Here is a 24,079-nt window from a genome sequence, read left to right as displayed (position 1 = left end):
AGGTGACAACTCAAGAAATATAATGTACCACCGTGATATTTTATTGTTTCCTGCAGGAAGCATGTGAAGCTTGTCTATAAAAAGAAAAGAAAATGCAACGAAGGAGCAGGACAGCTTGAGAGAGTTCTTCTCAGCGATCTTTTACTTCTAAAGATTGTTCCATCTTTTGAGATAGTCGAGTATGTGTTTGATAGCTGTTTGTCACTGGTGATGTGTTAACAGACACTCTAAAAAAGAAGCATCATAATGATTTCTCAAGTTCTAGCTGAGCAGAGTGTTTAAGGACGTGATTGGGACATATGCACATAAATGGGCTCCAAACATGTACTCAAGTGCTCAGCTGAATAGTGGCCCAAAAAAGGGAACGTTCAATATGAAAACTGAATTGTAAAGAGGTATCTCTAATAGCAAGCAATGCTCACAAATTTTCTTTTCTTTGTTTTCTCTTCTGTAAATTGGAATCATAGAATCACAGAATCGTTAAGGTTGGAAAAGACCCTTAAGATCATCGAGTCCAACCGTTAACCCAGCACTGCCAAGGCCACCACTAAACCATGTCCCTCAGCACCACATCTCCCCGGCTTTTAAATCCCCCCAGGGATGGGGACTCAGCCCCTGCCCTGGGCAGCCTGGGCCAGGGCCTGACAGCCCTTTCGGGGAAGAAGTTTTTTCAAACCTTTCGTGGAAGAAGTTTGACAAACCTTGCATAGTGAATCTGTTTTCTGTATCCTCAATTCCAGGAGTCATCCTGGTGATTTTATAGCTCTTCCGTTACACAAAGAGGGTACTCTGCTCATGCTGCTCACACTGTTACGCTTTTATAATACTAACACTTGGCAGAAATGCTTAGGAATAGTTGGCAAACATGGAACTTTTGACATAGGGGTTTTTTTTCTAAATTTCATACCGACTCCATTTGATACTGACTCTTCCTAAAGGTCTTAATTGGCCGTTCATGGAAAGAGAAAGTGCAGTGTGTTGGGCTTCTTTAGGAGGAAAAGAAGACAAAGGCTGCAGACTGATTAACTGCAAATGTTTTGTAAGAGGGCCTAAGAAATGTGACATTTCAGATTGTCCAGGGATGGGTCTTGTGAAACCTATAATAAGCTGATGGCACTCTCCTATAAACTTGTTTGTGATGAAGGGAGGCAGAGAGTTGCGGAGACATTCCTATAGATAGGTTGCTGTTTGATGAATAATTTCTACGTTTGTGGCCATGGCGGTGTGGCTGTAGAGATCTGTTTTTTGCCTGAGCAGGTAAGTTGGTGGTAGAGTACTTACTCTTTTGATAGGCTTGAGCAGTTTAACCCTAGGATGGGTGATGCTCTTCAGTCACAAAGAGCCATAGAATGATGTGAAGGTTGTTGGGATTTTTAAGAAAAGCATATGAAAAGTCGATCCTAGGCTCCAGAAATCGGCCCAGTTACTGTTCTTCTACTGAAATCGTTAGAGTCTTTCCAGATAAGAAGAATTTCAAGAATAAAAACTGGGGAAAGCCAAAAACTTGTAGGTGGCCTGCTGTTCCAGGAGCATTGTCTTTCAAATTTAACCTTCTTCTTGTGCCGTTTGTACGTGTACATTTGTTTTGGTCCCCCAGTTGAGATCGAGGGGTTTTGATCAGTTGCTGTTAGATGCAAGTAAAGTTTCAGCATATTAAACCAAAGAATTTTCCTTCTAAATTGAGGACCTTATTACCCTACCTGTGTTTTTAGGGGTGCCAAATAGCTATTTCTTGACTTACCTAAGAGCGTTCCCCCTTTGTACACTGTATTCTTCCACTATATGCTGTATTTTTCCACTCCTTGTACTTTCGCACTTTTTCAGGAAGTTCACCGAGTTGTAGCTATAAATTTGCACTGCAATCTCTTGTGGAACATATGCCATACAGATCTTTTTTGGAAAGATGACACATAACAAGCACAATAAAACATGTGAAAGGCTTGGGAAGATGAGTTTATAGCAACTTCTGTGCTTGCTTTCAGTAGTAGGAGTTGCTGTGTATTACTTCAGGCCATCGAACCGGTACGTGGTTTAGGGAAGAGAATGTCTCGGGAGCATCCCTACCCTGGCAAGGACTGCGCTGTGTCCTTGCATTTTTCTGCAGTCCCTTGTTGTCCCTCTTGGCTATGGGAAATACAGGAAGCCAAATAAACTAGTTTACTTGCTTAGAAGAGATAAGGCCACAGGAAAGTACTGCTTTGGAATAATAATCCAGACCTTGCCAAAATAGCTTCCTGCTAATGACTTCTGGGATGTAGAAAGGATGGAAAATCTGCTGTGGAATACTTGTTTATTCTTTGTGACTTACACCAAAAATGTGTTTGACTGATTTTTATTTCCAAATTATAGCTAGCTTCTGTGGATGTAATCATCCAGGGACCTGTGCTGAACTTTATTAAGGAAATATACTCTGCTGTTTCTACAGTTGTTCCAATCGGTAGGAAAAAATAAATATAGTCCAGAGTCTTCTTTTTTTTAAAATAAACTTATCTAGCCCATCTCTGTGGCAGTGCATTTATCTCAGATTTGCTCTCTGCACTTCAATGAAAGTATTGTAATTTTTAATGGCACTTAAATTAAGGAAGTGCAGATACTGATAAATTAATAAAACGATGTCCACACTTAAATTCTCTCTACCGAAGGCTGGTGGCCTATAGTTTCCCATGCACTAACATGAGCTCTCCTGATTTCGATGTAAGGTTTGGATGCTGATGAAATTATTTGTCTTTTGTCTTGTCCATTTCCAGTGTTCACTAACCATGATACCGCCTCTGACGCTAAACTGACCTGTCAAAAAGAATCGGGGTGAAATAATGTAAGAGGGAGCTGCTTTCTAGCATGCTGTGTGAAGTGCGGTGTGGTATTTTGTGTCAGGAACGGGACTAACTGTATGATACACGTTTTAGTTAGTGCATATCTAAGTGAGGGGAATCTCAGTGTATAGATAAATGTTCATTTCTCCAGAATTGATACAGCTACTTCCAAAGGTTAGTGTTTCAGTTGTTTTGTTATTGCTCCTCCTTGGAGGTGCAGTGTTAACAGATCAGGTGAGTAATTGCCTTAATTTGCTTCAGGGCAAAACCTGTTGCAGTTTTTTTTAATCAGTTAAAGTAAATTACTGTGGGTGGTAACTTAAGGTTTTCCCAGTTGTACTTGCAAGGCTTTCTCTTTGTGCTCTTAGCGTAACAGGCTTTCTGCATGCATCTGGGAGTGTGATGTTTTATTCACTTGTTTGTAGTGTGATCTTTAATCTAGAGGTATTTGCATTTCTTTTCTTCCAAACCACCTTCTCCTTACAGCAGTCAGGTAAGTTGCTGCAAAGATCAGCTGTCAGCATTTGGGAGCTTCTGCTGTGATGAGAAAAGCCTTGGAAGCAAAGGCCTTGTCCATCCCTGCCTGCTGATCCCTCTACACACACGGGGAGTTGCAGAGAGTAGGGAAACGAGGGTGGTGAGCCAGTCGGAGAGAGAGGATCACGTTTTGTCTGTCTGCCCTGTTGATCTCTGTAAATCTCTGCAGACAATGAATGTGCCTCGTTAGTATCTGCTGTTTGTCATGAGTTGAAAGAAGAGCCTGGAATATCCAAACTTCATCGAGTATTTAGACACATTTATTTCTACTTTGCTTGGCAAGTAACGAAAGCCATTTGCTGAACCCTTCATACCTTTTATCTCTGTATAGTATATTTAGTGCTTTGTCTGCAAAAGGTGCGTTGAGAAATCGGGTTACATTTTGAGATGCCATAGGAAGGTGTAGGTTCCTTAGCGAGCAGGGGCTGTAACCCTGGGAATTTTCCAGTTAACTGCCATGTCAGTAATCTGCCTCATTAACAGGCAGCTGGAAGTGAGATACTCTGATGTATGCTCAGAGAGTAGGGCCTGGATTTTCTTCATCTGATTCTGCTGAGGGGCAATAGCATATGTTGCTTTCATCTTAGTTACCTGGTATAATAAATTGCTGTTGATTGTTGCTGTTGGGACTTTTTTTTTGATGGTGGAATGGGGCTTGAGGTACAGGAGAAGATTGAGGACTGGAGAGCATGCTGAAAATGGGAATGGTTAGTAAAATCAGGCAAAGAAACCAGGACAGAAGTTAGTACTGAAGTTAATTACTAGTTTCAGTTTCCTAAATGACCACAGGCAGGTAATTTAAGGCACAGCATTTTATAGTGTTGTGTAAAATACATGCCAGAGATGCCTGAATACGTGTAGGCAAGGAGCAGAGTCCTAAATATAGTGGCTCTGACACTGGGGAGTGGTACAGGTGTGGGACAACTTCCATGGTCGAAGGTGTAAATGTAACTTATTTTTAAAAAGATTTTATGAGCAAAAGACAACTGACAGTGAACTTCCTTGGTTTTGGTGGGATTAGTGCCTTATCTGTTGCTGGGAATACCTTCTCTTTTTTGTAGCCTTGTCACCAGCTTTCCAAACAAAAAAATAGTATTTGTGGCAAACATATTTGTTTTGATGGGTGAGTGAAAATGATCTGCACCTGGGAATTGGGAAGTTTTTACAAGTTATCATTTACCTTAAAGAGCAAATCAAAGCTCTGATTATTTTCAGTCACGTTTTAATTATTGTCAGCAGTGGGCAGTGACCATAAAAATAAAAAGATTTATTACAGCTCTTGTCTGAGAGGGAAAGTGGCATGCTTGTTTTAGGGGAAAAGAGAAGTATCAATTACGGAAAGTGAAAGCTTTTCTAATTAAATATTTTTCTCATGCTTTGTAAAGAACAGCTTTCTTTTCTTCCCACTTCTACCCATGTAACTCAGTTCCTTTCATTTTGGTTCTGCTTCGTAAACGCTAGAATCAAACAACTCAAGTGCAAGGGAAAACCTTTTATGTCAAGTTCTGTTTCATGTAGTGATAGTTATGGCGTAGCAAAATGCCAGGTGCAGAAGTATCCCCGTAACCCTAAAATGTCATCTCCTGTAGCGCTTTGATAGCGTGGAGTTTGTCTGGGCTCTGGTCCAAACCAGAAGAGTTTTAGTGTCTGTCTGCTACCTGATTTCTTGGAGGTCACCAGAACTTCACATTACATACTTGGTTAAGGTTTAAGTACTTAAAACTGGACGTAAACGTGGGTTTCTGTGTTGTCTTGTTTTTCCGTGGAGCTACGAAGGGACGCCTTTCATCAGTAATTTACAGATCACAAGTAGTGAAGTCGTATACGAGATCTCCATCCTTGGAGATTTTCAAACCTTGATGGGACAAGGCCCTGACAACCTGCTCCAACGTTGAAGTTAGCCCTGCTTTGAGCGAGAGGTCAGACTAGAGACTTCCAGAGGTTTCTTCCAACCTGAGTGTTTCTGTGATTTTGTGTGGCTAATTGGCTTTTTAATTAATAAAATTATCACTGAAATCACAAAGATTTAGCGATGTGTGTGTATGTCTCTCAGTCCCATTGAACTTAAGCAGTATATTCATTCCAAATATTCATTCCAAAGACAGTCATTATTCCTAGTATGTTATGAACTGGGTTTATAACAAATGTCCAGCTGTGTACAAAGCCAACTGATAGAAAGGAAGAAAGTTTTATTCTTGTTGTCTAGTGAGCGATGAGATGTTGAAGGAGTATTTACAGCTTAGCCTATTTAACAGAGTTACAACTTTATTGTTCACAAAACTAAAGGGTTCTGTTATAGATGTCGCTGCTGCTGTTTGTTATAGCAACAAAACCATGTTAGCTAATTTGCTGGCACTTAAAATAAGACAAATTTTAAATTTGTCCCGTTAACAGATGAGTTCTAGAGAAAGCGTGTGCTCGTTCATGACGACAGACTCTTGATTATTGACAGCACTAGTCTTTCCTTGAATTCTGCGATCCAGATTTTGGTGAGGGCGATGTCCTGGTTTCAGCTGGGATAGAGTTGATTTTCTCCCTAGTAGCTGGCACAGTGCTGTGTTTTGGATTCGGTATGAGAATAATGTTGATAACGCACCGATGGTTTGGTTGTTGCTGAGCAGTGCTTACACCAGTCAAGGGCTTCTCAGCTTCCCGTGCTCTGCCCGGTGCACAGGGAGGTGGGAGGGGGCACAGCCAGGAGAGCTGAGCCAGCCTGGCCACAGGGCTATTCCATACCCTATGGCATCATGCCCAGTATGGAAACTGGGGGGAGCTGGCCATGGGGCGGGGACCGCTGCTCGGGGACGGGCAGGGCATCGGTCAGTGAGTGGTGAGCGACTGCATTGCGCTTCACTTGTTTTTTACATGCTTTTGTCATTATTATTATTATTATTATTTTCTCTTCCTCTGCTGCCCTGTTAAACTGTCTTTATCTCAGCCCACAGGTTTTACTTTTTTTTCCCAATTCTCTTTCTCTTTTTTCCGATCCTGCTGCGGGCGGGGAGGGTGAGCGAGCAGCTGTGTGGTGCTTAGTTGCCAACTGGGGTTAAACCACGACAAGGGTTCTATTATAGATGTCACTGCTGCTGTTTGTTACAGCAGCAAAACCGTATTAACTAATTTGCTGGCACTTAAGACAAATTTTTAATTAGTTCCATTAACAGATGAGTTCTAGAGAAAGCGTGTGCTCATTCATGATGACAGACTCTTGATTATTGACAGCACTAGTCTGTCTTTGAATTCTGCAATCCAGATTTTGGCAAGGGTGGGAAATTACCCACATAACCTATGTGAATGCTTCTGTATTTTCCAGGATCCATGGGTGTGTGGTTTGGAAGCTGCTGCTGAGTATAGCCACAATCAGGAACAGGACATAGAGCGTTTCAAAGCTCCAGGTGACAAAAGAGTTCAAAGTGACAAACACACACAAGCCGTCAGGACTAAGGAGCTTTCAGAGTCAAGCTTACGACAAGCCGTGCCATTATATAGAGCTGATCCTTCCGACTGTTGCCTGCTGAAGGATATGCAGTTTAAATCTCTGAGTACGGTTCAAACACCGATCTGCAACCAACATCAAACGGTTGCAACTGGTCATTCTGATGCCCTTGTTGAACTTCATCCACCATTGCAGAAGGAATGGGGCACAAGTGCAGTAAGGTCTGCACCCGCTTCCAGTATACAAACAGAAGTCCATTTACCTGCTCAGAAGAAGCTGTCTATGGAAGACTGTTCTGAAGATATGGCTAAGCAAATTACTTCTATCACCTTTTCATCCCGAAAACGTTTGCAGTCACCATTGACTTCCATGGCACTCAGCGGCAGTCTTGCTAGAGATGGTCTTGATGGGATAACGCCTTTGGAGGTTGACTCTGCTGGCACGGAGGAACACAGCCATGACAGACAACAGTGGGAAAGATCTAAGACCTGTCCTCCTTCAAGTCCAATGCTTGCTGGCTCAGTATCTAATGAGATCGCTTACACTGCTGAGAAAGACAGGTTTCATCATGTCTCTGCTGACAGTAACAGAATTGGAGCTTATCAAGAAACAGACTGTTTGTCAGATCGGGATTCTGTAAGCATCCATGCTGATAAAAGACAGACCCTTAGTGCAAAAATTTCTGATGTTCTGCCTCAAGATGTGACTGAATTGGGCAGGCATAGTGCCAGACTCGTGGGGCTTGACTGCGATGTAAGATTCAGTCAAGAAACGAATAGATTTAATGAACCCCATTCTATAAGCTCTTACCAGCAGGAGAAAAGCAGCCCGCTTGGCCACATCCAGTTGTATGAGAGCTTAGAAGGTTCAGGTCCAGCTGTACAAACTGATTTGCTGAAGGACCATATTAAGTTGTTGGCAGAAGAGAAGAAAAGTCCTTCTGATGGAGTACCTCTCATTCAGAAAGAGGCTGCGAGAGAGCAAATTGATACGTCTCACCATTCATCTACAGATGAGATTTTATGCACGTCCGCGTCTCCTTCATCACCAACTAAGAAAGTACTGTCTTGTGTCCACATAACTCTTTCGTCGAAGTGTAATAACTCGGAGCTGCGTGGTGACCTGAATACTGAAAATGAGACGAGATCGTGGGATAAACCTGAAGTTAATACTCAACCAGTGTCGTTAAAAACTCCAGAAACTTTAACAGAAACTGTTTCTAAATTATCAGCTGCTGACCTTATTCCAGAAGATCAGAGATCTTCATCTTTCCCAGTGCCAGTGTCTTCAGCAGATCCCCGCCTGGTGCTTTCCTCTGTTACAAGCAGAGCAGGGCCAGAGCTGCCTCGGCAAAGCAGTGAGAGACCACAAGTCACTGTTCTGGGTGCAGGGGGACGTAGCCTGAAGAATATCTTCAACTCTGTAGCTCCTGCAAAAACTGGGAAAAGTACTTCTGATGCTACCACTCAGATAACAACAGAAAGTCCTGAAAAAACAACCTTTTCAGCAGAAATTTATGTTAATTCACAGGACAATGAAAATGCTGTCCACCCGTCGTCTCTCCAGAAAGCACATGAACTTCCCAACAATACAACTTCATCTCTTAACAAGATTTCCTCTTTCCCAAGGCAGGGTGGTGAGCAAATTAGTGTCTTATATGTATATTTAGACTTTCATCTATTCAAGTTCGAGATGTTTATAGGTATTAAAAACCAATAACAAACCCAGCTTTTTTGTGGAAGTAACATTCTTGAGATAATTTTGATGTTTGAAGTTGCTCATATGGGAAAAAACCCAACCCTTAAACTTGAGCTTTGCAGTCTTGTGGGTAGGGAGTTTTATCAATAGAGTTGCGATTCAGTTCAGGTTTATCTGGAACTGAATTTGTTGGGTACAAGTCTGGTTCAAGAAAATTTTCTGACATTTGTTTCTAGTTAATTTGATTTGGTTCGCTGCTTAGAGTTTATCAAGAGATACATCTGATTACTGATTTACTCTCTAGTCAAAGTAGTACAAAGACTAAGAGGAGAGTATGCACATCCCTATTTTCAATAGAATGAAATAGAAAATGTGGCTTTTAAATCTGTTGACGGAGGAACGTGGATGTTGCACAGTGGTTTCCCACAGTGGTGTTTTATACTATTGATGTGTGTAGACTTGTGTAGTTTTCATGATTTTTCCTGGGCTCCAGGCCTTGTATCTCTGTTCTCAAGGTGTTTAAAATAGTATGAGTTGAGACAGGGGATTCTTTCATTATATCAGAGCATAAAAAATATTTCAGCTATCTGATCACCTCTTCTCTTTGCTATTAGAAGTCAGGTAATGTTCTGGTCCAAACGTTTGCTGGAATTCTGTTATGACAGCACACTGTTTTTATTGACTTGAGAGACAGATATCTGTGCTCATTTAAAATTGTTTCATTAAACATGGATCAACTGGGAGCTATGTGGGTATGTGAGTTATATTTTTTTTTAAGTCAGTGTTTGTCACCCTAGTCACAAATTTAATATTGAATAGGGTAAGCAAGCTGTTTTTTCTAGCTAAGCGACAGTCAACCTTCTAACCATTGGGTGGGCATTAAATAATTAAATTAATGAAATAATTAATAATTGCAATTTATTTTCCTAAAGAATAGGGTATTTCTCTAGATTTACAACAGTGAACATCTTCAGCAGTCGCCTCGGATCCTGATTTGTTGCTTTTATCTTCAGTTGCACTAAAGGATTAAAGCCTGACTTCTGTTAATTGCTTTGCCTTCCATCCCCACAGATCAGCCCTTACTGCTGCCGTATAAACCTTCTGGAAGTACTGGGATGTATTATGTTCCTTATCTAAAGGCAGGATCCAAAATTTCTCCAGTTGAGTCAGAAACCAGCGTTGAGAGCTCTCACTCAGGTACTTAATTATCTTGGGTCTTGCAAATGTAAAATGATGGTTGTAGTTCACGGATCAAAACATACCTGTTTCATCTGCAGAATTGGCTCAGTTGAGCTCAGAACTCTTCTGTCCTACCAGTTTAGAGTAAGTGCATTGATTTTAATAGAAAAATGTCTTTGTTCATGTTCACACCACTTTATAACGCAAAGATGGATGAGTCCTGACTGAAGGCTATGGTTTCAATGTCTTTGATGAAAGAGATGTTAGTACTCCATTCTGGCAGTGAAAGGGAACGAGACTCAATGTTTTACAGCTTGATAATTTCCTTTCCTCTGGGAATTACTGTTCAGTTTGGGCTCTTTCATATCTCTGCCAGTTCTCCTTCTTTTTAGTTCCCTTATTTATGTACATTCTCCCCCTTTTTTTATTGATTTGGTATGTGTGCATTCTGAAATATCTGCATAATACAACACGCATTGCAGATAATAGCTTTCTCAGTACTGAATTTCTTTCTTCCATGTTAGGGGATTCCAGTGCAGAAAGCCTTTCTGTAAACAATGTAATTCGTAACTGTGGTTCCAAATACATATTCACCTCTTCCTCACATCCTCCCATCTTCCAGTAAAAAACACTTCTCATTTACCGGGGGAAAGGATGCTCTGTGATTCATCAACTTCTTTTGCTTTCCCTGCTGTTATTTTTCAGTTCTCTCCTATACGTAAAGAACACATCACTTAAGCATTGCAGGTCCTATTTGCAGGTTGTTTTCAGTCAGAGCTTTTTGACATCCAAAGTTATTTGTAGATAAAAGTAACATTACAGGGATGTCCGGTTCCTGACAGATGTGCCCCAGGGGAGTAGGTTGATACAACAGCGACGGTAAGCGCAGAGGTTAGTCGTTATAGCCACAAATTCCGCTTGTAATTGTTTACGCGTGCCTCCGATCATCACCTTTTTCCAGTCTGTCTGTTGTAATATGGTCAAAATGAAACAAATGTGATGCCAGTCTGTTGTTTTGCAGAAACTATGATGCTAGATACAAAAATTCAGTATGCATATGAGGCAATGCAAGGTTCTAGAAAATGTACAGCAGAATTAAAAAATATATTTTGTTTTTTAAACTCCTTGCTGCGGCTCGGATTCTTAGCTCACGAGTAGTAGCTGAAGGAAATTGAGTTGAGTAAGTCCGCTGAATGTAACCAGGTGGTTTTGACAAGGACGATAAATCAGTTAGGGGACATTTTAGGTTTCTAACATGAGGAGACGGTGATATGATAGCAAGAGAGCTCTGCTGCTGTTGTCTTGAATTCTTGTTTAGAGGTTATACAGACCTACTCTAGCCTTGCAGTTTTTCTCCATTCCTACTCTGAGCTCGGAAAATAGATATTTACCTCAGTCAGTGAAAATGTCTGGAATTTTAATGTGAGCAGGAGGGAGTCTGGACATTCCAAGTCCTGTGTCTGGCTTCCTAGCAGCCTTCTCTAATGCTCATTTTCTTGTATTCTTCCCTGCTCATTAGTAGAATAGGTAAAATTTATCTGCCTCTCAGGGAAGAACCTTGTCACCAAAGATCATGGAAAACAACGTGGCGCAATACCTACTGCTGCTGTATTGGTCACTAGAGCTGCTCCCTAGGGATCATGATGGCTGGTTGGTGAATATACTGGTACTAATACTTGGACAGCAGGCTTTCTTTCAGACATTGTCTTTGTTGTGAAATTTCTGTATCTATTTTTCCTGCGTCCTCTTTTTACTCACAGTTATTGCTCTCTTTCTCTGTAGGGTCAAATGATGCTCTTCCTCCAAGGTTTCCAGCAAACGTGCTTGGTTTAAGGGATGATAATCCTCCGGACAGTATGGCTATCAAGCATAAAGAAGGAATCTACAGTAAGAGGGCCAAGCCCAAGCTAGCCTGGGCTGAGGAGCAAACGATACCACCGGAAGCTTCCGCAGGTAGTTAAAGTGTGTGTTTAACTTTACATGGGTTTTCACATGGAACAAGAAAGCAGAGCAAAAGAATTGCATTTCAGGATCCATGATTTCTGGTCTCACAATATTGCTGATAGTCTGCCTGAAGATGCTGAATTTGACTCATTTTTCTCTTCCCTATCTTTCTGCTTCTCCCTGTCTGCCCCAATACTTGGACACATTAGTATTTGATAGCATTCCAGTGGCCCCAGTGCTTATCGGAGCCTTTGTAAGATTTTTGGGGGTTTGGTGGGGTCTGGTTTTTTGGGGGTTTTGTGCTGTGTTTTTTTTTTTTTTTTTTTTTTTTTTTTAAAGCACTCTTAAGTTTGTGAAGTGCAAAGTCTTTTTTAAGTGTAGAAAGGCTGCCCGTGTAGAAAATGACAGAAATTCCCTGGTAAATAAAAGCAGATGGGATGGCTCTGCATACTGGGTTGGGGTTGTGTTCCTGCCTACAAATACACTGATGCCTTGTGATGTCATGTAAAGTATCTTGGTAATGTTGGTATTTAACTGGATTTTAATTTGATTTGACTGCTGTCTCTTTCTTCCTCCCCTCCATTAACCTTGCTGGATGGTACTCCTGAGGGATGAAGGTCAGGGTTTACTACTATAGTAGCCTACTTTAAGGCTTTATTTGTTGAGAATTCTGGCAAAATGAAATTATGCTGTGCTAACTGATGATTTTGACACTGTATCTCGTGACAGTAGCTAAAATTAGTCCTGACGGACACTCCTTTTGTACAAAACCTCATTCTGTGATTTTGCGTGGCTGATAAACTTCCTCAAGTCTGAGTAGGGATGAAGATTTTTGTTGCGTCTGAGAATTGCATTTTGTTCCTGGACAGAAGTAACGGTACAGAGAAAATTGCTGAGTGGTTGCCATCTCTCCTAAATGCAGCTATTAATTCCTCAGGGAAGCTATTTATTGCACAGTACGGTATTTTGCAACATGTGCTTTATTAAACAAAGAGTGAGCAAGTTGCAAGGAGGTAATAGAATTGTGGTTGTTAATGAGGGATGGGACCCGAGACGTATGAACAGCGTAATGGATTCCGAATTAGAGAGTTCCTGCTCTCCTCTAGGCAGTCACATATATAGGGGGTTTGGGAGCCCGTGTATTTTTCTTAGTATCAGGTAAACTTGTTTTATGAAGACATTTAATGAAACAGATTTTTATGGAGTACCTCAGTGTGGTTATTGTTGCCCTTTTTAAGCAGGCAGCTCACTATGCCTGGGCTAGGGTCACCCCACAGAGCTGCACTGGTGTATTGATAGGGATTCCTTCTGATGATTTTAATTCTTCGATTTAGAAGGGGGTTTCTTTGAAGCTTTTCTCTTCAGCATGGAGAGATTTTGGTATTTCCAGAAGATAATTTTTATTTCCAGAAGATAATTTAAAATGATTGCATAAGACACACTTGTCCTGGTTTCAGCTGGGATAGAGTTGATTTTTTTCTTCCTAGTAGCTGGCACAGTGCTGTGTTTTGGGTTTAGTATGCAAATAATGTTGATAACGCACCGATGGTTTGGTTGTTGCTGAGCAGTGCTTACACCAGTCAAGGGCTTCTCAGCTTCCCGCGCTCTGCCGGGTGCACAGGGAGGTGGGAGGGGGCACAGCCAGGAGAGCTGAGCCAGCCTGGCACAGGGCTATTCCATACCCTATGGCATCATGCCCAGTATGGAAACTGGGGGGAGCTGGCCATGGGGCGGGGACCGCTGCTCGGGGACGGGCAGGGCATCGGTCAGTGAGTGGTGAGCAATTGTATCGTGTATCACGTGCTTTGTATATTATTATTGTATATTATTATTGTATATTATTATTATTGTTGTTGTTATTATTATTGTTGTTGTTGTTGTTACTACTACTACTACTATTCTATTTCATTTTACTTCAATTATTAAACTGTTCTCAACCTGTGAGTTTTCTAACTTTCACCCTTCCCATTCTCTCCCCCATCCCACTGGGGCGGGGGAGCGAGCGAGCGGCTGGGTGGTGCGTGGTTGCTGGCTGGGGTTAAACCGCGACCACGCTGAACTTCATTGTTTCGTGTTCATTTTACTTTTTCGGTAAGTGCACATAGGACCAATTGTTGAATTAGTGCAACGGTAAAGACAATGTTGTCTTAACCTGGTTTTTCTAATGGAAAAAATAATTCCCTGTGAGCATTTATAAAATACAAGGATATGGAAACAAGTGGAGTAAGATAGAAAAATGCTTTTCTTCGTTCACTGCGGGTAACTCGCAAGAAGAATGCTGGGTCATGGCGGTAGAGCTGAAGAAAGAGTGCAGGTAGAGACGTGAGCTCTCCAAACAAGAATCGGCAGCAACAAAGAAAGTACCAGGCTGGAGCAGAGATCACTGGATCCCCGTCTGTCTGAATAGCCTGGATACAAATGAAAGGGGGAACACAGGTGTCAATATAAAATTGTCTAATAGTGTTTTTCTGTAGCTGTGATGGTCTAAAGACACAGGCAAGAAAAGAACTGTAAGTAGAAATACTCTTTTGTTAAACCAGCCGTTACAGTTGGAAATTTAAGCAAGCTTTCTGAAGAGACTCGCATGTCTAAAATCTTCTCTGACTTCAACTATATTTTTAGATGGTCTAAAGATTACCTCTACCCACAGAGCTTGTCTAGAGGTTAAAATTATGCAAGTTATGTTTTTTTTTTTTTTTAAAAAAAAGTTTCTCTATATAACCTTATTTTTATTTTTTGCCTGTTTGCATTCCTTCCATTTTGTTGGTAACTTTTTAAAAATACAGAAATAGCAAAAATTCTGCATAGTATTCCCAAGCCTGATCTCATTTGTCAGGAGGATGTGGAGGAATCCTCTTACATGAGTATATAAACATTGACCTTGTATGGAAAGACAAATTCCTCCAATTTCGGAGTTCGTGAGACTGGGTCTGGTTATGCTGTTCATGATCTTGACATTACACTGAAGTGTCTCTGTGTTGGGAAGGGAAGAGATGTATAAAATGTAAGGAAAACAAGTGACTATATGAAAGTAAGGTTTATGAGGCAGTGTGAACAGTATGAATTCAGGCAATCGTAACCCTTCCTGAGCTTATCTTGCATCACTTTTTCCCACGTGGAACTGAGGTTTTATAAAACACAGCTTGTGATTCTTGATGAGGTAGGTAGGTGTTTTCCTCCTGGGGCAGGCTGTGGGACTTGCCACCCTTCTGCTGAATCAGTGGCACAGCTTGCTCAAACGAAGGAAGGAAGATCTGGTTTCCAGTTCTGTTTTCATCGGTAGATCGCAATCACGGAAACAAAACTGTTTAAAACAAGACAACAAAAATACAAACAAAAAAACCCAAACTTGGGAGGAATGTTGGAGAGCTAGAGAAAAACTAGTATGAGTGCGAGTCCTGCCATTAATGGAGCTTGATATAGAATCACAGAATCGTTAAGGCTGGAAAAGACCCTTAAGATCATCGAGTCCAACCGTTAACCCAGCACTGCCAAGGCCACCACTAAACCATGTCCCCAAGCACCACATCTCCCCGGCTTTTAAATCCCCCCAGGGATGGGGACTCAGCCCCTGCCCTGGGCAGCCTGGGCCAGGCCCTGACAGCCCTTTGGGGGAAGAAGTTTTTCCCCATACCCAACCCAACCCTGCCCTGGCGCAGCTTGAGGCCGTTCCCTCTCGTCCCATCGCTTGTTCCTGGGGAGCAGAGACTGACCCCCCCGGCTCCAGCCTCCTTTCAGGCCGTTGCAGAGAGCGATGAGGGCTCCCCTCAGCCTCCTCTTCTCCAGGCTGAGCCCCCCCAGCTCCCCCAGCCACTCCTCCCCAGCCTTGTGCTCCAGCCCCTGCCCCAGCCTCGCTGCCCTGCTCTGGCCACGCTCCAGCCCCTCCATGGCCGCCTTGGGGTGCGGGGCCCAGCGCTGAGCACAGCATTCGAGGGGCGGCCTCACCACTGCCCAGCGCAGGGGCACCATCACCTCCCTGCTCCTGCTGGCCACACCGTTCCTGATACAAGCCAGGATGCCACTGGCCCTCTTGGCCACCTGGGCACCCTGCTGGCTCATGTCCAGCGGCTGTCAGCCACCACCCCCAGGTCCTTTTCCGCATATGTATTTGCTGACAGGTTCCCATTACCTAGTCACTGCTGTTACCATTAGTAAATGGACTGTTCTTCTTTTTTATTGACTTTTTTATTTATATTAAAGCTATTACTACTCTATAAGGCATCATTAAATGACATACTTGGCTAAAATGGCATGGAATATCTTGCAGTAAGCATAGGAACTTGGAAAATCCTTCTGGCACTAGTATCTATAATTCCTAGTTTCTGCCTTCATGGATCATTATATAATTCAGTCTGTTATACAAAGAACATAACACGAAACACATCTTTATTTTTTTATTTTTTTTTTTTTTTTTACAGTATATTACAAACGGCTTTAAAATCATTTTGGAGTATATTCCTGCTATCACATGCTGCGTGCATACTTAATGTATGTGTATTACGAATGAGTTTATAATTGGATTTCTACATATAGCCCTTCGTAATTTCAGATAGTAGCATATTCTGGGGGGATTTCGCTGCTGCTTTGAACTAAAATGTGTCATCTGAGCTTGAAAGCAAAGCAGGGCTCGATCTCGGTGTGCTCTCGGAGACGGTTCGAGGAGCTGTACGGGAAGTGGTAGTGGTTGTGTTATATATAGTGCTGCTAAGAGATGATGTTCAGATATAGCCTTAGGGGACGTTTGTACTCCCTGGGCATTTGGCTGAAAAGAGGCAAAATGAGTTGTGGCTGCCTGGCATGAGTTTCCGTAAATGTAAATAAAGACTCAGTCCAAATTTTGGCCTGGGTAATTAACCTGTGGTGTGTCTACATTCCTCCTTCAGATTCAGCTAGGTATAGCGTTCTCTTGGGTTCCCTGTTGCAAATGATAGAAAATATTATTTATGTACTTTTACTAATGCTGAAACTTCATTTCTAAGTTTGTTGCATTTTTGGAATGAGTACAATGATTCCTGCTATTAATCCTTTGAAGTGATTGGAAAGTGTTAGGATGAAAATCATCCTGTTTAAGATTTGCTGTTTGCTACTTGCTTACCGGTAAAAAACCAAAAATTTAAAGTGTTTTCTTCTCTTCTAGAACGCAGAGATCATTCGAAGTCTGTAAAAACCACTCATTCAGTCTTCAGATCTGCACGGTTCTACCTTCATCATCCAATGCCCAGGTGTGAGAGCTACTTCCTATCTAACAGCGAGCTGTCCGAAGACAGTTCTGGTACTGGACATGCTAGGCCTTCCTCAAGTGCTGTCTTGCAGAATCAGAAAAAAGCACATCGTCGTCAACGTGTTTTCTCTGTTCATCATAAAAAAGATGGTGAAAATGAATTCTTTCCACTCGCTGCAGAAGCAGATTACAGCAAGAATGAGGATCTAAATGTTAGCACATCTTTGAGGAATGAAACGTCAGGGAAGGAGCTGCTTGAACGTGTCAGAAGAGAAGCAGAACAAAAGGCAGCTAGAAATTATCCTTTGCCGTGTAGCCAAACAACTTGCCTCAGTGACACTGTGGAGAAGGACCTACCACCGAGACACAGAACCCACTCCAGCGGTAGCTTAGATGAACTCTGGATTAAGTTTTTGGAGTGCCAGAAGAGACACCAGCACCATGATTTTAGGCGTAATGGTGAGCTGTCCCTTGTTGAACGCCTCGATCGATTGGCCAGGGTCCTTCAGAACCCCATTAAGCATACACTAATACCAACAAAATCTGAAAAGACTGTTTCTGAAAAAAAAATTAAGGGAAGAGAGCAGAAGAAAATAAGACTGCCAGAAAAGAGCGTGTCTGAAAGTACCTTAGAGCCTAATGCAACACATGTTGAAGAAAGACCACGTATTACCCACGATAAAAATAGCCTTGTTGAGCTCAGGAAAAATAGGTCAGGAGAGAAAATTATCTACCACATGAATAAAATTTTGGAGCACCAGCAGTACTTGGAAACTCCTAGTGACACTTCCTCAGAGACAAGGCTTAGTGGAGATCATGGCACCACGATCAGTTCCACCACCTCAGAATCGGATGCGGTGACCCAAACAGAGATGGAAACTGCTACTCAGACTGAGGTGAGCAGTTCCATTTCCACCATTGACACTGCCAGGCTGATCAGGGCTTTTGGGCATGAAAGAGTGCGGGTGTCACCAAGACTTTCCCAGCTTTATTGTACCATCAACCACCAGAAAAGCCGCTCTGAAAAGTGGGACAAGGGAAGTGGCAAAGCAGTGGGTGTAGAATATCCAAAGGTTACTTCTGAGAGACACAGGACAAGGAAAGAGATCCAGGTATGTGGTCAGTTAGACCAAAAGACAATTTTAACTCATCTTTACAGGAGCTCTTAAACTGCTGTACAGTAGTCGAGTTTGTTATTCGGAGAATCATTTACAATTTCCCAGAGAGCGTTGTTTATATGGTAGGCTTCTGTCTTTGATCTAAGTAGCTCAAGCAAGTCTCTCTGCCTTTCCAGGAACAAGGACGAGATCAAAATATCTTAAAACATCAATTGTGCTTTCTTTCCCTTTGTTCTTATTTGTCTTTTTTCTCTTCCTTTATTTGTCTTGGGAAGCAAGATCCTGCTGTATCTGATTTCTAGCTACCTGCAGGTTCTGTGCTTTAGCAATCCTGAAGACGGTGGTGGTAAGTTGAGGTTGTAGACTTTGACTGCCTATTGCTACCTGAATATCTCTGGGCAACGATAAATACCATTTCGTAAAAATTGGAATTATTATTTGACTTTTCTTACTGTTTGTCTATTTTAAATGTTGGAATTATTTTGTTGAGTATTGGTTGTAAGCTTCTTCAATTTCTCTATTTGGCAGTTTAGTCTATTCTGTTAAAAGACCAAGGCTTGGCCCTAAGGATTCTAGGTGAAAAGTCTGGAGTAAAGCTGTTTTCAAGTGGAGAAAGTCTTTCTGGTTACTTCAGTTGAATTCGGCCATTGCCCTTTGGAGGAGAAATGAAAATTAATTTCCTGAAAGGGGGCCTTGGCACGGATTTGGTGATCATAGTAAGAAATTACAGAGTTTTGGTGTTCTGTAATATACATTCATGCTGAAAAGTACGGGAACAAGTCAGAAATATTTCTCTTTTTTTTTTTTTTTTCATATTACCAGAAGAAAGTGGTAGTGTCATCATTACTAATAGATTTCATTGAAATGAGTTAGGTTTTTTTTTTATAGAAACAACTCAAACTCAGTCTGTGTCGAGTAAGCTAATGAATGCATGTGTGGGGGAGGAACAGCCTTTTTCAAGACTAAGAATGGTTTAAAAATATTTTTAATTAATATTTTTATTTATAATACTTATTTAAAGGTAAAATAGAATTGTCATAAACTTTGCAACATTAGGACTATTAATCAGAACACTGACCATCTAACAATAAAATTAGTATCCAACATTTCTTGCACGGTTGTAATATTTAGGAGATGATTTTATTCCATTTTCCATTCATAAGACTAATCTTTCAATGTCTATTTGGACCTTAAAACCAACATCTAGTCTTTTGTCTGTTAAAATCACCCATGAGATAACTGATTGCGGTGATACGTATATGAGAATAAAGGCTCACTGTTCCCGGTGCTTGATGTTGCATTGAACCCATATGGCTTTAGAAAGTAGTGTCTTTTATCTGCTGATGTGGTGTTCTTTTTAAAAATACATATAAAGAGACACATGACCCACCTCAAATAAGGAGCGAGGGAAAATTGATGGCAAAATGGCAAACTTAATTTAAAATCCAAATTATGGTAATTTCTGTGATGCTTGGCTGAACAGAAATCAAGATTTATTATTTTTTCAGTTGCAAATATCTGTGGTTCAGAGACGGATATTTATTTATAGCAAGAGCCCACTCGTAGAGAGACTACTGTACAGATCTTTCAGGCGAGTGCTGCATTTTGTAGCTCAGTTTTTTGAGAGCCTATTGTCAGCTCTCTTCCAGAAAACTTGGTTACAGCTTTTTTTTATTTATAGATGCTGAACCCATCCCAGAAGGTTTTTATCTATTCCAGTTTCTGTTATTTCTAAAGTACTCTTCAAGCTGCCATCTGGTAGCAGGTACAAAGCTAAAGGTTGCGCTATTCAACTGCTGAAGGGCTTTGAAAGCGCTGCACTGAATATTCTACTCCAAATAGGAATATGCATGTCAATATTCAGTATTGAGTGGCTGCTTATATTTATTTCTGCAGGCTGATATGCATGTGCATGCAAATGGGTTATCTCGGTTTTTTCCCTTACTTTATACTCTCTTCCCTTTTGCTGAGCACATATTCAAATTTGCTTCTGTTCTCTGAAAGAAGATACATATCTACTACATCTGTCTAGTGCACTCTACTAGAGCTGAAACAGCTTTATGAAACTGAAAAACAGTTCTTGCCAGTATGCATGAGAGTAAAAATGGCCTCCTTTTAATGTTGAAATGAAATTATGTTTTGCATTGAAGTGGTGATAGCAGAGGTTCAATAAAAAGGTAATAAAAAAAAGCCTCTGTTCATTTCCATCGTGGCTAGCGTTATGAGTTACTAATAGGATACTAATTGCTATGATCAAGGAAAAAAAAAAAAAATCTGTTTCATAATTAAGAATTCAGCGGAGTTGCAGAGATTGGTCTGTGCCGCACTGTTGGATTTGAAGCCTGGGGAAGCACTGTCAGTTAATTGCTGTTAATAAAGCACTAACCCTCTCCATATTTTATATAACCACAAAGCTTGTGGACTAGATGCGTTACGCTTACAGCGTATATTCCTTTTTAAAAGGCTGTAAAGTTATAACACGTCATAAAATTTAAATTCATGTATTGTATCAAAGTTGTGCTGCTTCCATCCCTGCAGCTGGAACTTCTGCTTGTGTGAGTGGTGAAGATGTGAAACTAGCGTTTTGCCTAAGCCGTGCTCTTCCCGCGTGTCTTCTGTTTCTTGTTGTGATTGAGTTTAATTTTCTCCACCTGGAGACCTTTGTGTAAGGAGGATCACAGGGTGAGAGACCTTCCCGTGTTTTGAAAGGGCTTTGCTCTTTCACGCTCGTGGTACAGAGCGGGAGTTCCTTGGGAATTTACAAAGCAACATCTTAATCTTTCAAGACAGTTTGTCCCTCCAGCGCACCCAGCAACCTTTGAAGGCTTTTGGTTTGAGAGGGTAGGAATATAGGATTCAGTTTAGATGTTTATTCTCCCTCTTTCCAAAGCAGCAATATTTCACACTTTGCAGTTTCTCATGAAAGTACAGCCAACAAATGATCTTGCCACAGCAAAGGTTTTTTGTAAGTCTGTCGTGACAGGCCACGTTGTCCCACGAACTTTGGACAAATGAATTGAGGATGGTCAGCACCGTACAGATTCTGATCACAGGCACGCTCTTGCCTACAGAAATAATGTGCTTTTCTTACTGTAATGGGATGCAGAAAGTGCATTGGTGTGTGAGGATAAAGTCAAGGCTGGCGTAGCAGTATGAGACACTGATCTGTGTGGCATAGCAATAAGAGACACTGATGAGCCTGTGATAAACATCTAAATAACAATAGGATCAAGGTACAACAAGTAAAGAATGACGACTATAACTTTTTTGCTGTTTAAAACCTTCTTTCTGTTCATTTCAGTTAGTATTTCAGGAATTTCTGTTCTCTTGTGTGTTTGTTTTTTTTCTAGAATGCAATCTCCCTTTCATCGGATTCAGCTTCTGCAAGCAGCAGTTCTTGGGGGCCAAGCTCCGCTCTTAGTAACAAGCGACGGACACGGATGCTAAACAAAGGGATCCAAGCAGGTGAGTTGTTGAATTCCAGACTTGTCTTCTGTGTTTGCTTCTGCCTTTCATCTCCTTGAAACCATTCTCCAAAGTCTGTTGCGTGTTTTTGGTGATGGGTATGTACAAGCAGCATTCTTCAAATTCACTTCAAGTGCTTTTAGGGAAAGATGTTGTGTTCTAATTAAAATGAGCCATTTTGTTTCCTTTCTTGCTCTGCTTTAGTAGCCAGCTTTCTCACTTACTTGTAAGTTGATTAACCTAAGCTTCTGATCCATTTCAGTAGCAAAGGTGGACGAACTGTGTTTTTTTATATATTGTTTTCTCCACAAGACGTCTGTTATTCACAGAATGTATTTTGTAGGCATATGCTATTTCAGAAGGCAACTGCAGTGTTTCATATTCTTCTTGGTAATATTTTGGATGTTATATTCTATTTAAAACATAAGCTGATCCTGGACTGGTGCAGTTCTGCATTTGGGTTTTTCTGGTGGCAATTATCAGTTTCTTTATTGCTTTCATTTACACACCAACTTCCCATCATCAGATTGAGTAATGGCTTCGTTTTATTCATCAGACATATCAATTATTTATTTATTACTGCTTGTTTCTCATGTGCAAGTGGATTGAATCAGAAAAGTATTGTCATGGCTTGTTTTCAAGATTACATTATGACTTTTTTGAATGTTAGTTGACACCTTCCACTTCATATGTTTCTGTTAAATGTTTGTGGTGGTGTTTCTGCTAAATATTTGTAGTGCTGTGGGCAAACCAATCTTCTGTAGCCAAAACACAGTTTTGGATGGGACGCACTGGGTAAACTAACAGGTCCAGAAAAACCTGCAGTTCCATTGTGCAAAATGTAGAGCTGTATGTTGACCTGCCATTGTGTCTTTGGCAGCAGATTTGAAGTTGACTCTTCAGAGAGTCTACTCAGATCCCCAGCAAGGGGCATAGTTTGTTCAAGTTTAATTCCTACCCCTCGTGTATGTGTATGTATATATATATATATATATATATATATATGCTTGTTTTGCTTGGGGTATTTGGCTTACACTACTTTAATTTTACTCAGATTATCATATAGTAACAATGCTGAGTCACTGCAAACTCTCCTTGCATTGGAAGTGGGAGTATAAAAGATTTTTGCCTTTTGAAGGCGAGATAAAGAAAGCAATCCTTCATCTTCAAAGTAAAAATTGAGGGTCGCCCCCTGACCTATGCCTGTCACACGTGCTGATGTTGAAGTACTTCCAGCTGCTCTGGAATAAGATGTTACCACTTCATTTTCAACTACAGGAGACCTGGAGATTGTGAACAGTGCAACTAAGAAAAACACTCGCGATGTTGGTGTGACTTTTCCTACCCCAAGATCTAGCCAGCCAAATCGACGGCCACAGGAACCCTGGCATTGTGTTGATGGTATTTTTGGAGAGTCAGATGGTATGGTCACAGATCATCAGGCAGCAGGAAGCAAGGGTAAGCAGAAGGGACAGCCAGGCAATTTTTTCGTGGAGAAAAGGACGAAAAGGAGCAGGCTGCATTTACCACAAGGTCAGTCCAAAATACGCTTTCTCTGCAGACCAGAAAAGCTGTACGTCTCAACAGCAACCAGCAAAATACGTGAGGAGGATTAGCTAGGACACAGAGTAGCCTGCCACTAGTACAGTCAGTTCTTAGTCTGTTTTTAATCAAGGGATTTTAAACAAAACCACTATGTCAAGTGAGCTCTCTAGTGCTCTGTTATGATGGCGTTTTCAGTCAAGCTGTTAGATGCAACCTAGCCAGTAAAGGCAGTAAATAGAAAGCAATGAATAAGGCAAAGAAAGATGAATGAGATGGGAATCACGTAGATACTTGCTTTTCAAGATATAAAAGGTTCTGTTAAGCTCTGAGTAACTGATCACTGTAAGTTGTACTTACTGTTTTGGGTACTGAGGCTTCAAAGAAGAAGTATTTTTTCAGGAATACTTGAGGGAAGATTGTGGTACCAGAAGAACTAGACGTCTCCCTCTTTTAGCTAGAGTTGCATTTTTGGGCTGATGGTGTAGCCTCCTGACTTTTTTTTTTTTTTTTCTTTTTCCCCCTCCCAAATTTCCCGTCAGTCTTCACAATGTCATGATTAAATGTTTAAAAATGTTTTCCTTAGTCATCGTTGTTGTTGTAGGGACAAATCGTTCTCTCTCATACCGGTTTAATTTAGGAAATTTTGAATATCTACTCAGAGTATTAGCTGATGTATTCAAATCCCAGTATGTATGTAAACTGTGAGTAATCTAATTCTTGTATACATATTTAACATTTGCAAGATGTTAACATTTGCAAGATGTTAAGCCACAGGGCTTAGGACAGCACAGAGGCACCTTAAAAATGTGTAATTGCTGATAAATAACTATTCTTTCTATAGAGAGAGAGAAACTTGCAAACTAAGCCATTTTGTGCCTTTTCAGAAGTGTTGTTTGATAAAGACTTGCTGGTTTTCTGACACTTGGCAAAGGAATTCTTTTGAAACTGCCAAAGGTGTCTGCTACAGAGTCCCACTGTTATTAAACTGAAGTGAGTATTTATCGCAGTGTTAGGCCACTGATTGTGTTTAGCAAAGACCTTGGGCATGAAGGGCCATAGACGGGGATGGAAAATAGGCACGTGTATTGTCTACAAATCTTTTTTTCTCTTCTGTGATCTTTTT

General features: G+C 41.1%; 1 protein-coding gene across 1 annotated transcript in view; it reads left to right on the top strand.

Moving 5' to 3' along the window:
- Positions 1–24,079, top strand: part of ALMS1 (ALMS1 centrosome and basal body associated protein) — a gene marked incomplete at its 5' end in the record, with an annotated part of 41,927 nt that overhangs the window by 4,704 nt on the left and 13,144 nt on the right. Inside the window, 6 exons of the mRNA XM_082315919.1 lie at positions 6,664–8,422; positions 9,556–9,681; positions 11,446–11,517; positions 17,009–17,940; positions 21,297–21,411; positions 22,690–22,944. Of these exons, the coding sequence (XP_082172045.1) occupies positions 6,664–8,422; positions 9,556–9,681; positions 11,446–11,517; positions 17,009–17,940; positions 21,297–21,411; positions 22,690–22,944 (3,259 nt within the window). The remainder of the gene's footprint in view (positions 1–6,663; positions 8,423–9,555; positions 9,682–11,445; positions 11,518–17,008; positions 17,941–21,296; positions 21,412–22,689; positions 22,945–24,079) is intronic.

This window comes from Platalea leucorodia (assembly GCF_965183815.1).
Source record: "Platalea leucorodia genome assembly, chromosome: 6".
In the NCBI taxonomy this organism is placed as follows: domain Eukaryota; kingdom Metazoa; phylum Chordata; class Aves; order Pelecaniformes; family Threskiornithidae; genus Platalea; species Platalea leucorodia.
The sequence above is the reverse complement of the archived record's forward strand: the minus strand, read 5'-3'. Positions and strand labels throughout refer to the sequence as shown.